The 16,352-nt window shown below is 37.4% G+C and overlaps 1 protein-coding gene across 1 annotated transcript in view; it reads left to right on the top strand.

Annotated features, from left to right (window-relative positions):
* Positions 1 to 5,983: 5,983 nt before the first annotated feature.
* Positions 5,984 to 16,352, top strand: part of LOC307135586 (uncharacterized protein) — a gene marked incomplete at its 5' end in the record, with an annotated part of 37,962 nt that continues 27,593 nt past the window's right edge. The window contains 7 exons of the mRNA XM_079832161.1: positions 5,984 to 6,715; positions 9,343 to 9,401; positions 15,114 to 15,435; positions 15,553 to 15,614; positions 15,694 to 15,791; positions 15,882 to 16,000; positions 16,113 to 16,208. Of these exons, the coding sequence (XP_079688287.1) occupies positions 5,984 to 6,715; positions 9,343 to 9,401; positions 15,114 to 15,435; positions 15,553 to 15,614; positions 15,694 to 15,791; positions 15,882 to 16,000; positions 16,113 to 16,208 (1,488 nt within the window). The remainder of the gene's footprint in view (positions 6,716 to 9,342; positions 9,402 to 15,113; positions 15,436 to 15,552; positions 15,615 to 15,693; positions 15,792 to 15,881; positions 16,001 to 16,112; positions 16,209 to 16,352) is intronic.

Below are 16,352 nucleotides of genomic sequence, written 5' to 3' on the forward strand. Positions count from 1 at the left end.
AAATAAAAATAAAGAGCATTGTATAAACATATTCAAGCGCGAATAAGAACCGTTTCGAGGGGGATGCCAGGTGTGCGGAAGGGAGAAAAAAACTAACAATATTCAGATCCCAAATTTGAAAATCAAATCCCAACCCACCGAACGAATATTTGAATATTCTGGTACAGCCCTAGGTCAATGAAAGCTCACAAACATGCATATGTTTAAGTCTAACTGGTATCAAATTGACGTTTTAATTGTCTGCTGCCGCATGCATATCATTATCAACTTTATAACTCACATGTCCTGTGTTTTCAAATACTCACAATTCATAGTCTCCGCCTCCCTTCTGGCCAATGGTTGGGTGTAATTCTCTGCTCTGCTGGTAGCTGTACAGGAAAAAAGTGGGAGAAATGGGAGAGGTCAATGAAAGCTCACAAACATGCATATGTTTAAGTCTAACTGGTATCAAATTGACGTTTTAATTGTCTGCTGCCGCATGCATATCATTATCAACTTTATAACTCACATGTCCTGTGTTTTCAAATACTCACAATTCATAGTCTCCGCCTCCCTTCTGGCCAATGGTTGGGTGTAATTCTCTGCTCTGCTGGTAGCTGTACAGGAAAAAAGTGGGAGAAATGGGAGAGGTCAATGAAATAGGGCTGCAACAACGAATCGATAAAAATCTATTATCAAAAGTGTTGGCAACGAATTTCATTATCGATACGTTGTGTCGCGCGACTATTATGCCCGTCAATAAGACGGAGATGTTTGAGTATAAAGAAAGCACGGTTGAGCGCAAAGCAGAGTGGAAGCGGGCGAGCCGTGCTGTACCCGTCGTACCACCCAGCGGAAAAGCAAACCGAGCCGTACCAGTCGAAAAGCGCCATTAATAAATCGAAAAAGTGTTAATTGCAGCAAAAGTGACGCGACATGGCATGGGAGCACCACGGTGGTGATTCAGCACCTAAAACCAAAACATCTTGGAGTCCTTGATGAGGAGGAAGGGAGTTCAACAGCAGGGGAACGTTATGCTGCCTTCACGTGCTCTCGGAATTATTGTAAATACGAGTTTCCTAGGTAAACATTGCACATGAACGCCCTCACATTTTGAAACTTGAATGCAATGCGCTCGTAATCACGACTTCAGAAGTCGGAATCATCATATTTCCGATAGCAAGTGAAGGCAGCATGTCACTACAAAATTCCACTTTTGTTCCGTTTGGAAGTGAGGAGCGTGCCGTCCCTCCAGTAGCTCTTCTGGTGCTTGTTTACTCGTTATCCAGCTTGACAAGCATGACATGTTAGCGTTAGCTTGTTAATAACAGCAGTAAAGCAGGGGTGGTATAGTTTGCAAGACTAAAGACACGTTTTTATTCACTTGCCTTTTTTGGCCCATTCATTTTTCAATCTGATGCTATATTAATTTCGTTGACGAATAATTTGTCAGTATTTTTATCAACAACATTTTTCACAGACAAAAACGAGACGAAAATCAAAACCAGCTTTGAATGACAAAAACTATGACTAATATCTATTGTCATTCTCGGTCAGCATTCGGTCTTAAAGTGACAGCAGTCCATTAACCTGCTAACATTTGTGCTCTTAATATTAAACAAACAACAAAAGACAGAGAAAATCACCTCTTTAGTTTTAATAAGGATTCATTATATTTATTATACATGCATTATTTAATCCATATTTAATCTATAAGGAATGTTGTATGCAAGTTGTTATAAAGAATGCATATCATTGATTGAAAATAAGTTCTTCTTTAGGAGGAGTAGTTTTATTTAATTGTAAGATAATATTTGTTTATATGTCACAGCAGTTAAATCTGTGTCTGTATTGCATGTTTAAACTTTAATATCATTCATATTAACAGGTTAATACAGTAGATGTATTCTCCAGGAGTTTATAATGGGTTTGGACATTTTAGAGAAATTCTTAATGCATTACAATTTGACTAAACCCATTAATTTTGTTTGTGAGTGTGTGCGTCTGAGTGTAGTGTAGAGAACAAGTTTTAACATCCTGTTAAGTTTTCTGATTAGTATTTTTCTTTATAAAAAAAAAAAACAAGATTTGTAGATTTATTGTAGCAACCTGTGCACTTTCTGAAGATTTTTTGCACTGTGAATTTGAACTGTCAGTTCTTTTCTTGAATAAAGGATTGTAAATGAATGTTTTTTAATCCCATTCATCCATTAATCGAAGAAATAATCGACAGATTAATCGTTTATTAAAATAATCGTTAGTTGCAGCCCTACAATGAAAGCTCCCAAACATGCATATGTTTAAGTCTAACTGGTATCAAATTGACGTTTTAATTGTCTGCTGCCGCATGCATATCATTATCAACTTTATAACTCACATGTCCTGTGTTTTCAAATACTCACAATTCATAGTCTCCGCCTCCCTTCTGGCCAATGGTTGGGTGTAATTCTCTGCTCTGCTGGTAGCTGTACAGGAAAAAAGTGGGAGAAATGGGAGAGGTCAATGAAAGCTCACAAACATGCATATGTTTAAAGGAACACTCCACTTTTTTTGAAAATAGGCTCATTTTACAAGTCCCTTAGAGTTAAATAGCTGAGTTTTACCGTTTTTGAATCCATTCAGCCGATCTTTGTATCTGGCGGTAGCACTTTTAGCATAGCTTAGCATACATCATTGATTCAGATCAGCCCATTAGCATCTCATTCAAAAAATGACCAAAGACAATTTCAATATTTTTCCTATTTAAAACTTGACTCTTCTACAGTTACATAGTGTGCTAAGACCAACTGAAAATGAAAAGTTGCGATTTTCTACACCTATATGGCTAGGAACTACTTTCTCATTCCTGCGTAATAGTCGCGGATCTTCGCGGCCGTACCATGGCTGCAGCGGCCCAATGATTCGTTGGTATTCTGTGAAACATGGTGGTAGTATAGAGACAGAGCGAAACGCGTCATAATGTGAATTACACTGAGAAGTACACACACTAAAGGGGAACGTAATCAGCGACAGTAAATATAATATATAAAACTGACATTTGGATATTTGACTTAACAGTGACAACATATTTACTGCACACATAGGTATACTGAGACATACCGAGTGTCAGGATCCCAAAATCTACCCATTCTTCCTGCTGAAGCGTCACGTTTTACTGCCTTTATCCACTTTTGTCTCCTTAAATGCTCGTTTTTTTGGGCCGACAGCTTATAAAAACTTATTTCTGTGTTGTTTAGCTTGTTTGCTGTACACTTTGTCACATATCAGCTCTTAGACATTGTTCTGTTTTTTGTTATAAGTCCGAAATGACAAGGATGCAGCCTCACGCAATGCAAAGTCAATGGATGGCGTTGGATTGCCCCCCCCCCCCCCCGGTGTGGGCGTGGCCTAAATACGCTCTGTCTCTATACACCTTCGACTTACTATCACAGCCCTTTACAACACACAGAACCATGGCTAATCACACAGCTAAATCCACAACACAATTTGTCGGCTGCAAGCCTGAAACTTTCTCTGCAACTACACGAACTTAGTGCCGGTCACATTGAAAGTTCCCTAGCTGGGCTACTTTCAGGCGCTGTAATATCATTGCGCCGCTGCAGCCATGGTACGGCCGCGAAGATCCGCGACTATTACGCAGGAATGAGAAAGTAGTTCCTAGCCATATAGGTGTAGAAAATCACAACTTTCATTTTCAGTTGGTCTTAGCACACGATGTAACTGTAGAAGAGTCAAGTTTTAAATAGGAAAAATATTGAAAGTGTCTTTGGTCATTTTTTGAATGAGATGCTAATGGACTGATCAGAATCAATGATGTATGCTAAGCTATGCTAAAAGTGCTACCGCCAGATACAAAGATCGGCTGAATGGATTCAAAAAAGGTAAAACTCAGCTATTTAACTCTAGGGGACTTGTAAAATGAGCCTATTTTCTAAAAAAGTGGAGTGTTCCTTTAAGTATAACTGGTATCAAATTGACGTTTTAATTGTCTGCTGCCGCATGCATATCATTAACTCACATGTCCTGTGTTTTCAAATACTCACAATTCATAGTCTCCGCCTCCTTTCTGGCCAATGGTTGGGTGTAATTCTCTGCTCTGCTGGTAGCTGTACAGGAAAAAAGTGGGAGAAATGGGAGAGGTCAATGAAAGCTCACAAACATGCATATGTTTAAGTCTAACTGCTATCAAATTGACGATTTAATTGTCTGCTGTCGCATGCATATCAACTTTATAACTCACATGTCCTGTGTTTTCAAATACTCACAATTCCTAGTCTCCGCCTCCTTTCTGGCCAATGGTTTTGAATAATTCCTTGATCTGCTTGTAGCTGTACAGGAAAATATGTTAAAGAAATGAAAGCATGGAAGATGTACAGCATAAAAAAAGAATTGCCATATGAAATTATTTAATTAAAAAAAAAAATTCACGATTTCCATTGTATTTTTTACCAAACTCCTCATCTTTAATTATATATTTTTTTAAATATTTCTGGATTACTAAATAAAATACTATATAGTAAATAAAATGCAGATCAAATGAGGATATTCAAATAAGGTGACAAAAATTAGTCAACAATTAGAGGGCAGCCTTAATTGTGTAATACATTACAAGTTTTGTTTAATAAAACCATATGATTACTTGCTTTTGATTAGGTATTGTTCAAAAAATGTCGATACCTTGACTTCCGATACCAGTTCCTGAACAATATTTTTTTCCCATAACAATTTTATGAAATAAGACTACATTGCCTCAAAAAACTTTAGTTTTATTTTTCAGTTTGTTGAATGTTTTTACAGACTCAGAGACTCAATATCTTTTAGTCTGTAAAAAAGCACCAATGAAAATACTAATACATATACTAATCATTTAACAACATGTATTCTGTACTTCAATTAGTTCATTGTTTCTGTCATTAATTAATACATTGTTTAAATTAATATATGTTTAGCTAACTGCGTGGTTTGTATGCACATTTCTGAAATGCATTACTTAGTCAGTTCTGATAACAGATGAATGTAAATTGTCATGTATACACATGCATTTTCTGTAAAGCTGCATTGAAGCGACATGTATTGTGAAAAGCGCTATACAAATAAATGTGAATTGAATTGAATATAGGCTAATGGGGGGCGGGATATATGCCTTGCGCTCAGCACGCATAAAGCTTGCCTTAAAGCACTGGCAAAAGTAGCCTAATGATTATGAATGTGTCGGGAAAAATAGCATTTTTGCAAGGAGACATTTGAATTGTAATAGCTTGTTTGCAATCACGTGGTTCTGATGACGCGCAAAATTCAGATGCCTCGCCACAGCCAATCGTGCTGCATGCTTATTTGCTTACTGACATTGACAAGATTAAGCAATGTTTCGGTACTCGATAGCATTGAGGCAATTTGGTCCGTACCTAAAAAGTATCGAACTCGATACCCAGCCCTACTTTTGATACTTTATTTGAACCAATTACTATTGCCACATTGTTAGTAAATATGTATTTGAAGTCATTTTAAAGGCTATAGGTCTTAGTTTAGGTCTGAACAAAAAACATTTATCAGATTACTCGATTAATTAATCGACAGATTACAAAAATATTTAGTGACAGCCCTACTAAATTCAAAGGCAAAAGTGTATTTCCAGAGCTGATGATAGTATTCCTTAAATTAATCCACAAACAAATGTGTTAATTAAACAAATTAATAAAGCTATACATGTTACATAAATTGCTCCATCTTACATTCCTTGAAGGGGCTGATTTGCACTTCAGGAGCAGTTGGAAGTGGGAGGATTGCCTCGTCCTCAGTTTCACTGTCATCGAAATGACGTGCCCTTTTACTGATGAAAAAAAAATCACACACAAAAAACAATATTAGAAGAGGGCTAATGGAGTATACGTGTTTGTTCCTCGCTCCCTCATCTTCTTGTCCAATCTACCATTTTAAGGCCATTTAATAGTTTTTTAGGTTCAAAACAAACAATATACCACACATGGTATAATTTTGTCTAAACATGACTTCAAAATCAGCTAAGCAGAGCAAAAAAGAAACGAAAACGGACTCGACAGATAACGCTGCTAGCGAGCTTAACATGGCAGCTATGGCCAAGCTCCTTGAACAGCATCGCCAAGCGCTATCAGCCGAATTTAAAACAGCCATCTCAACTCTCGAGGAGAAGATTGACAGCATTCAGACCACGTTGGCGGATCACACACAAAAAATTGTTTCGCTCGAATCGAGTGTCAATGATGTAGACGAGCGGGTACGAGCGTTGGAAGTGACCTGCGCCACACTGGCTAAAAGTAACACCAAACTGCATGATAAAGTTGTGGACCTTGAATCACGCAGCCGTCGTAACAATATTCGGATCGTGGGCTTACCGGAATCCCTCGAAGGGCCGCGTCCTTCAGTTTTCTTCGCGCAAGTACTCGTAGACATTTTGGGAGAAGACATTTTACCCTCTCCGCCGGAGATTGACCGGGCACACAGAGCTCTCATTAGTAAACCAGCGATCGGGAAGAATCCGAGGCCAGTCAAAATCCGGCTCCACCGTTACCGTGAAAAAGAGTTGATCATTCGTGAGGCTCGAGCCAAAAGAGGTAAACTGGTTTATCAAGGCAGCCCAGTCACCATCTACGAAGATTACGCGCCCGAAGTGGCGACTCAACGCGCAAAATACCGCTCCGTGATGGCAGAACTATACAACCTGGGATACAAACCAACTTTGTCTGGACGAAAGATGGAGGTAAGAAGATGTTCGCTTCGTTGACGGAGGCCGAAGACTTTGCTGCATCTGCCCACTCCTTGGATCATGTTCCATAACGAGGCTAATGTACTCTGTTAATTACCCGATAGCAACCTGCCGGGGGTGTAAGTAATGCCGTTCTCTGCTTTCGGTCGGTGAATTGATACAATAGCAGGAACTATTTTTTTGTTGTTTTTTTTTGTCCGTAGCCTACCCATGAGTCGGAAACCATAGTTCCTCTAGTCGTTCAATACGGCAAACTTAATAGTTTCTGGCTGACTGAAGTTTTATATGCCTGAATATGTAGATTTGTTATTATTTACTGATTTAATTTAGTTAATTTTTTAGGCATTGTTCTGTTTCGTGATTATTATTATTTATTTTATTCCTATTTTTTTTTTTTTTTACGCTAGACTATATCATTTTGCATGCATATCTTCTCCGGCATGGGTTGAGGGCCAACTTTTATGTGTCCATGTGTATGCGGAGACTAATTATTTCTCTTAAGTTTTCCTTTTCTTTATACTATTGTAAAATCACTTTGATAGCTGGTAGTTGTACATATATAACATCTTTAACATCTAAAAACAAATATTTTTATTCACTATTTTTATCATTTTGTCTATTCGTTTTATTTTTATTAATTTATTTTATTTTGTTTGGTTAGTAAGGTTCTTCCCTTTTGCACTTTTATGCTATTAAAGTTATGTTTTGAACTAGTGTTCCTGTTCAAGTTCTATAGGGCTTACTTTTGGAATAGGGAAATGAGATCCAGAAGGATGGACTTAGTAGTGGAAGTCGAGCCTAAGTGCTCAGGCAAGTTAATTGCTAAAGGTGGGTGGGTGGCTGGTTCGTTGGGGGGTGTTGGGGAATTTGGTCTCCCTTCATTTTTTCCCTTTCTTTTTCCTTGTTTTTTTTTTTCTTCATTTGTTTCTTGCCTATATTTTGGATCCAGAATGCTTTTTGCCAGTTCAATGCTATCCTGTTTCATTAACCTTGCAAAATGGTTTATAAATGGACAATGTTTTACTGTTTACTGTTTTTATGATGTTCTATTCTGTACTGTCACCAAAAACCAATAAAAAAGATTTGAAGTACAAAATAAATGGTAACACTTTACAATATGGGCGCACTTATATGGAATAATAATTAATGCCTATTACCATTAATTAAATGTCATCATAATTGAATTCCCTAATAACTTATTTTATTAATGAATTGTTTAATTACCACAAAGAGCCAAAGCCATGTTTTTCAACTTCTAGCCAATAAATCATTAATAAATGCATTATTAGGGCAAATTCATGTGTCAAATACAACTAGTAAATGATGAAGTTATAATCATGTGCCTCAACAAGTAAAGTCATCACATGATATAGTTGCAAACCATTGGCTAATGAGTGATTTAACCCTTGTATGGTGTTCGGGTCTGTTGGACCCGTTTTCATTTTTTATCAAAAGAAATATGATACGATTAATTATTTTTTCAAACTGAGACTCATTGGCCTTGGCTCATTTTCTGTGAGGAATATATATCAGAACACATTTTCAATGACAACGCCCCCCCCCCCCCCCCCCCCCCCCCCCCCCCCCCCTGTGTACCTTTACTCTGTCCTCCTCCTGTCATGGCCTGCTGTTAGTGTGTGTATGTTCATGTATATGTTTATGAGGACACAAATGTGTATAATGACATCGGTATTACAACGTAAACATGGTTTATGACGACATCTGTGTCCTCATACTAAAACATACTAAATGGTGTTTTTTGAAATTCAAAAAGTGCCAAAAGTTTTCTGTGATTGGTAGGTTTAGGGGTAGGGTTATTGTAGGGGGACTACATTAGAAAAACCATTATGCCTACGGAGAGTAACCACATATCCAAGTGTGTGTGTGTGCGTGTAAAAAACGACTTTTGTGAATAAAAAAACTTTTTATTTTCACAAATGTTGAAATGAAAATGTTAAACTCAGCAAGACACTCACTTCAGGACTAGAGTTGAAGAGCTCTTACATAAAACAAAGAAGTGTTTTGTATTTTGGGTCTGTACAGTTGCTTTTGAAATTGAAGTTCAAATTGACCAACGAATAGCAAGATCTTATACAATTTCCATATGCACATTTCACAACATATTGTCCGTTCAGGCTGTTCGTTTGTTTTGTGAAGAGTGACATAACAAGGTAATAAAAAAATAAAAAACAATACATGAAAATAAATGCGTCAAAGATAAACGGGCAAGGCTGAAACATGCAGGCAAACAAATGATGCAGGCCCTTGAAATTCTGGTGGCTAAACATCCGAATAAATGGAGTTTAACTTACGAGGTGGTGTACAAAGTATCCCATATTGATGCATTTGTAGTCAGTGGGATCTTCAGTTTTCAGTTTTGAGGGTTACATTTTATCTGGTTGTTGTCTTCTTGTTTTTGTTTATGTATTCAACTCCCACATCTATTGAATCCTTTTTTTGTTTCATAAAGGGTTGTTTTGCCCTACATAAAACACCAAAACTTTTTTACCTGTTAGAATTAGTTTTCAGGTAGATGCAAAGATACTTAACACTGACTAGAAATGAGCATAAAAAGTAAAAATATAAAAAAGTGTCCTGACCTCTGAGAATGTTTTCTCTAGCTACGCAATGTTCTCACCTTTTCTTACCCCTCACCCGTTTGCATCCCTGAATATAAGAAGTGTGCACCCTTCTGTATATCCAAGATCTTAAAACCTATACTACTATAATACTACCCAAATAATATCATAATCAAATTCAATTAAACTTCAAAATGAACAAATTTAAACAATGGTAGAGGGAAATAGTGCTAATAGTTAATAGTGCTAATAGTGTGCTAGCTACGCACCCATCAGATGTGGTAGTTTACAAATTCATTAGCAAGAACAATGACACCAATTAAAGTAATGATGCAGAATCATCAGGAGCATCACAGAGACAAAAGACAACACTAGCCATGGTTTTACAGCGACAAGACACTTTTACATTATTTTGGTGAAATTATTTCACCGTAGAAAGTCAGCAGAAAGGTAAACATTTAAAATGAATGTCTTTTGCTTCAAGTGTGTGGGAATACAAATGTAAAATCTTGGTAAGTGAGGCTTTTCACTTTTTGTCTTTAATGGCTCTTCTGCTTCTGCCTCATGACTTTAATTGGTGTGACTGTTGATGCTAATCGATGTCTGAGTTAAGTGTGAATGAATGGATGAAGGTGTGACTCTTCCTGATGTCTATGATAATCAGTGCTATAGTTGTGCTGATTGGATTAGAGCTGTTCCTATAACTGCTCACATCCTTTATATGCTTTATCTTCACCAGTAAGGACGGCCCCCTGAAACCTCCATAAAAGCACAATGTTCCTCTGGTTTAGTCACACTTGATGACTGCAGCACTACTGGTGAAGCAACTGAGAGCCACGTGACACACTGTTATAAAGATGGCGTTTATTAAAGTGTAGAGTGAAGACATGAAGATTGAAGAAACAATGAGAGTGAAACATGAAGACGTGAACATTGAGGAAACATTGAGAGTGAAACATGAAGACGTGAACATTGAGGAAACATTGAGAGTCAAACATGAAGATGTGAAGCTTGAAGAAACAGTCAAAGATGAGAAAACTGAGGAACAAACAGGTTGGTCTATTCTCAAAAGCTGAACTCAGTCATTTGGTCATTATTAAAATGTCCAGCTCTACAGAAATTAAGGATATTTTGAAGAGTGTCATAATTAAAGTGGTTTTATTTGACATGGAGCAGGTCTGACATGCTGAGATCACATGACCAGACAAAAACTAGGCTGCCTTCAACCTGAGAATATTCCACTTAAATATCCCAAAACGTATTATCACATTAACATACCTGAACATAAATGAAAAGTGGGATTTTGGTCAGTAAGCGGCACTGTAGATTGTCGTGGAAGTTCAGGTTTACGACTGCACACAGCAATTTGCAGGCAACACCGAAAACTGCGGTGAATTGTCCGAAATTGAGATGGGCCTTGCTTGGCAGTTGACCCCCCATGACCCCCCATCCCCTAATTACAGGTGAGGCTTTAACCTGTTAAACTGCAACCCCACTTTGGGGCTCACAGCTGAAAACGACCTACCTGAATTAAAACAATTATAGCTCCTGAGAACAGTGTGCTACAGGCACAATTAAGGTATCTTTGGAAAGAAGACACTTTGGACTCTACTAAAAAGCAATCAGAGTTGATAATTCTCAAACAGATAAAAAATTATAATAGTTGAAATGCCTCAAAAATTATTTGCACTACACAGAATGTTGTATTATTTCATGTAAAAATATATGAAAATAGACCTGGAGGAATCCAGTTCAGTTATGGATTGAAAGCCACACGACTTATCAGTTTATATTTCAAGTTTGAGGAAGATATAATGAAAAATGTGGTTCCTGCAAGCTTTTTTCCAAGACTATGTCTGTTCCATTTCTCCCTCCGCCTGCTTGAGGCACATCCCCAGAAATGACATCTCCCAACTAAAACAATTGCAGTTGCTAAACAATTTGCACTACATGCACAATTTAGACATCTTTAAAAAGAAGACACTTTACAGTTTATTACCCAAACATTAAAGTAGAAAAAAACTTAGAAAGACAAACAGTTATAGAAGTTGAAGTGTCTTGAAGATGATTTGTGCTACAATGAACACTTTATTATTTGATGTAAAAATATATGAAAATAAGCCTGGAGGAATCCAGTTAGTTAATGAATTGAAAGGCAAAAGTCTCATCAGTTTATATTTAAAATTTGACGAAGATATCATGAAAAATGGGGTTCCTGCATGCTTTTTTCTAAGAATATGTCCAGGTGCCAAGAAACCTACAGGAGACTTGATAACCTAATGTTATGAAGTGTACTGCAAGCTGTTTTAGCCATCATATATGATGCTTGAATGCTTTTTCAACTATAAAATAATAGGCAGAACCATAAGACTTTGTATTAGTGATTTATTTGTACAACAGAACTTATAAAAATATAATAAAAATGAAATATTAATAAAAAAGAGCTAAACTTCTTTGCAACTGAAAATACAACAAGTAATATAAGTATAATAACTATAAATATAACTAGTAATATAAATAACAATATAATATAAATATATAGCTATAAAAACACACACAATTTGCAAATGTAAAAAAAAAAAAACATTTACTGGCCTTTTACTGGCGGATTCAGGTCTACAGCAGCAAGTGCAGATCTTGAAGAATCTGAAAGCGTTCTTCTCTTTTCTGCTGGTTGGCTGGTGCTTGGATGCCATAGCTCATCTGAAGACTCAACCTGATGCCTGTAGAATGGCAAGGAAAGGAATGAGAATTAGCACTGCATGTCCTATTTCTGTATAGTTTGCCCATTCAATCAACAATCACACTGTCATCATTCACTCTAATTACAGGCCATCCCATGAACAATGAAACTGATGGGCAGTCGGTTAGACAGCATTCATATTGATGGCGGCCCATACATTCTCACACAGCCCAAGCATCAATCTAACGGCCGGCTATACAGTGAGCATTCATATTGACGGCGGCCCATACATTCGCACACAGTCCTACAATCAATATAATGGCCGGTGATACAGTGAGCATTCAACAATCACACAGATGGTCGGCCGTCCAGAACTTTTCTTTTTTCGTCAATTTGTTTTTGTAGCACAGGGGAAAAAAATGCATTTTATATATTATATATATATATTTTTTTTTTTTCTGTGTGTGCTAGAAAAAATGCTAAATATCAGTATATGTATAATCTATACTGGTATATTGTAATTTTTCTAGCACACAGGAAAAACATAAAATAAATACAGTCTCAATATATATATATATATATATATATATATATATATATATATATATATATATATATATATATATATATATATATATATATATAAACAATTACATGTGTTATATATATATATATGTTTTATTTACACACACATGGGGAAAAATTATATATACTTTTTCCCCATGTGTGCTAGGAAAAATGCAAAATATCAGCATATGTATAATGCATACTGGTATATTGTAATTTTTCTAGCACACAGGAAAAACATAAAATAAATACAGTCTCAATATATATATATATATATATATATATATATATATATATATATATATAAACAATTACATGTGTTATATATATATATATATGTTTTATTTACACACACATGGGGAAAAATTATATACTTTTTCCCCATGTGTGCTAGGAAAAATGCAAAATATCAGCATATGTATAATGCATACTGGTATATTGCATTTTTTCTAGCACACAGAAACAATAAAATACATACATTCTCACACACATTCTCAATATACATAAACAACTACACATAGCAACTCACCGGTGTGTTATTGGATCAACTTCTCTGTCAACAAGCACCGTCACCGCTGTGTTCACTCTCCTTTTTCACATCGCTGCTTCGAGTGAGCTCAAATAAAGCATCTTCAGCACAATAAAAACTTCTTTTGACGATCCATTGGATAATACATTCCGTCCAGTTAGTAAGATTAGCAAACAGTTACTACAAAGAGACCTCTGTTTGTTTACTAGCGCGTTAGCTTTTAGCTGTCAGATGGGGGGTGTCAGGCTCGCAGCATCTCGTCGGAGATAGCGCCACATTGGCACATTCAGATGAATAAATATTCACGCCCATGTGACAAACATACACATGCAAGGTCTCGTTGGAATCGTGTGCTCATTGGCTACATTTTCTGTCAGTCATGACGATTCAATGCTTTTATTGGCTCCAGATAAACAGACATTATCATTGGATGAGCACGTCATGACATCAGATAAAACGATCGCTATGGTTGGATATTTTTGACTATATCGCGGCTATCTTTGCATGTTTTTGAGTGGGGTTAGTTGGATTTTGTTCGTAACATTCTAAGCTTTAAACCCATGCCACTTTATTCTACCGGGAGACTGTTTTTGGTGCATTATTTTATTGCATAACAGTCTAGTATGATACTTCGCTCCGCAGAAATGCAATGTAAACAAAGGATTAACCATCAATATTACACCGTTATTGTTTCGTTGGATTAAAATGCTCTATGGGATGTTATTCAGTGGACCCTCACCTTTCCATTCGTTCTGGAATTGTTTGCAATGGATGCGTGTGTGGCTCGTAATTAGGACACTAAAGGTATGTACTCTGTTTTTATTTATAAAATCGTTGATGTGTATTGCTTACATTGATGCAAAAATACAGCCGTTATAAGCTTTTCAATGAAAAACAGTGGTCTGTCCTCGATGCTTGAGGTTTAGACCTTTAGAATGATATATAGTTTGTCAAGATTAATGATGTTTTTTTACGTTAAATCTATTAACAAACATTACACTCGTGCTAAAAATAGCGCTTCAACCCGTGCACGCGCTCATGAAGCTTATCAGGTTAACATGTAAATGAAAATTATATGAGCTATACAAATGCAAATCAGGGTAGCAGGAGTTTTACCCCAAGTGACATTTTTCTAAAAGGTATTAACTTCATTCTAAGAAAATCTCAGGTATAAATAGATCAGGCTCAGTGTAGCCTAATTATAAAATCTTAAATTTTAGCTTGAATTTATATATTTAATGAAAGTATGCTAGATTATTTATTGTGTGTCATTAGCAATGGACAATGTTATGTAAAAAAAGATAAACAAAACAATTTATTTAAACAATTAGTTTTAATCCGGCTTTGCCACAAAGGTAAAATGTGCATTCCATGCAAACAACATCACGGTCTCCTAGAGCTCAACCACTGGGCATAGTGGCATGACTACAGTGACCTTTTCTTTGGTCTTGCTTAAATGCACAGTGGATGCATTAACTGGCAGTCGCTGGGTGCATTTCTTCAGATTCTTCCATCACTTCTTTTTCTGGGTCCTCGTTCATTTCACTTTCATCAATCTCTCCAACTCCAGCCAAGTTATCTTGGAGGTCTTTACACATAGACGGTACATAACTCCCGCCAGTTGGGTCATGACTGGATATGTTATCTGACCTAGCACTTTTGGATTTTTTTCTCCCAAACTCTCCCAAACGCTTTCTGTGGTCAAAATACTGTGTATGACAGAGTTCAGTGTTGCAATGTTCACAGAGGCGCCGAGGTCTTTTCTTCAGTCTTGGGACGTCCATCTTTCAACTGACGGCACACCGTGTTTATATCACAGAACTTTATAGGCACACCGTGCTTGTTTACATCATAGACATGCAAGCTTGTCTCATGAGTTCTTCCGTATAACAATGACCTCACATGTGATTGGAGGAGCCCGACGAGCCTTCTAGCCCTCATCCAATCACGTGCGAGGTCCTGGGCATGACGACTCATACAGCAGTACTTGCAAGACGAGCATATAAACAGACATGTTTTTACTCCTGTACTCAGACCTTTTCCTCCATTTCCTGTGTTTTTGCTGTTTCTTGATCTACAATGGCTGGTTGAAGGCTGGTCCCCTTCAGCTCCTCTGCATGGACGCGATCAACCCCTTTCAGCCAGTCCACAGACCGGCGAGAAGAAGCTGCTGAATGCTATCAGTGGGCTGTCTCGTCAGCTTACTCAGTTTGCTGCCGATGTAAATGAGCAGTTCACTTTAGTAAGCTCCAGGTTGCTGTCCATAGAAGATAAGTTGGCTGCTTTGGAGTCGAAAAACTGTGTGGAAGATACTAACTCTAAGAAGAGAAGACGGGTGCACAATCCTAAGATTGCGGTAAGACTGCTACCTAAGCTCAGCTTTTTTTAAGTAGCACAAGCTAAAAGTAGCCTTGTAAGAGAACAATTGTAAGTTGCTTTATAAAAGTGTTTTTTTTGGTCTTGTAATTTACAGGAAGCAGTACGCCGTCTTCACAACTCGGAGACTAATTGTAGGCGCTACGACCCGGACCAAGGGTAAGATTCAAAGAATATGCTTTCATTCTCCTGTATAAGGATATAGATCCGTTAATAGATCCTGATTTTGTTTTCACAGACTAACCTCACCTCATAACGAGGCCGTGACCTCATATTTGCTCGGAGCTATGTCTGCAAGTCCAGATTTACATGATGCTGATAATGATGACATTGTGTGTAAGTAACTTTTACTATTTTCTCCTTTATTGTTTTTATTGTTTAAGTTCTTTTACACATTGTTTTTTATTCATTTCACTCATTTTCCAGCTGCCTGTAAGACATATTACGAGACCGTACGCAGGAGCTTCAGGTTCAAACATCCAGATCTTGCATCGCAGGCGGAAGCTGTGAAGAGTTCAGCTCGGAGTCGAGCGAGAAGAAAGAGGGTAAGATTTATTAGATTAGATCCGTTTTTGGTCAATGTGACTTAATAGATGTGTTGAGTCCATATGCAGTGCCTTGCGCAATACTGATTGTCTTTATTGGCTGTTTTTACAGCTGCTAGAAGCAAGACAGAGTGTGCTAGCTGAGGATGAGGTGGGCCTTTGGAAGTGCGCTACCATAGACCTGATGTCTGATGAGGAAGACGGCAGCGTTGGCGGGGTGTCTGGATGGATTGTGCGACCTCCATCCTTTCGCAGTCAGGAGCTCACCGAGCTCTGTGCCACGCTGCAGTCGAGATTAGAGGCGATTCCTAAGTACAGGGCAACGCACCACAGACGTCTGCAAAATGGACTG

Source organism: Gobio gobio, assembly GCF_949357685.1.
Source record: "Gobio gobio genome assembly, chromosome: 1".
Classification (NCBI taxonomy): domain Eukaryota; kingdom Metazoa; phylum Chordata; class Actinopteri; order Cypriniformes; family Gobionidae; genus Gobio; species Gobio gobio.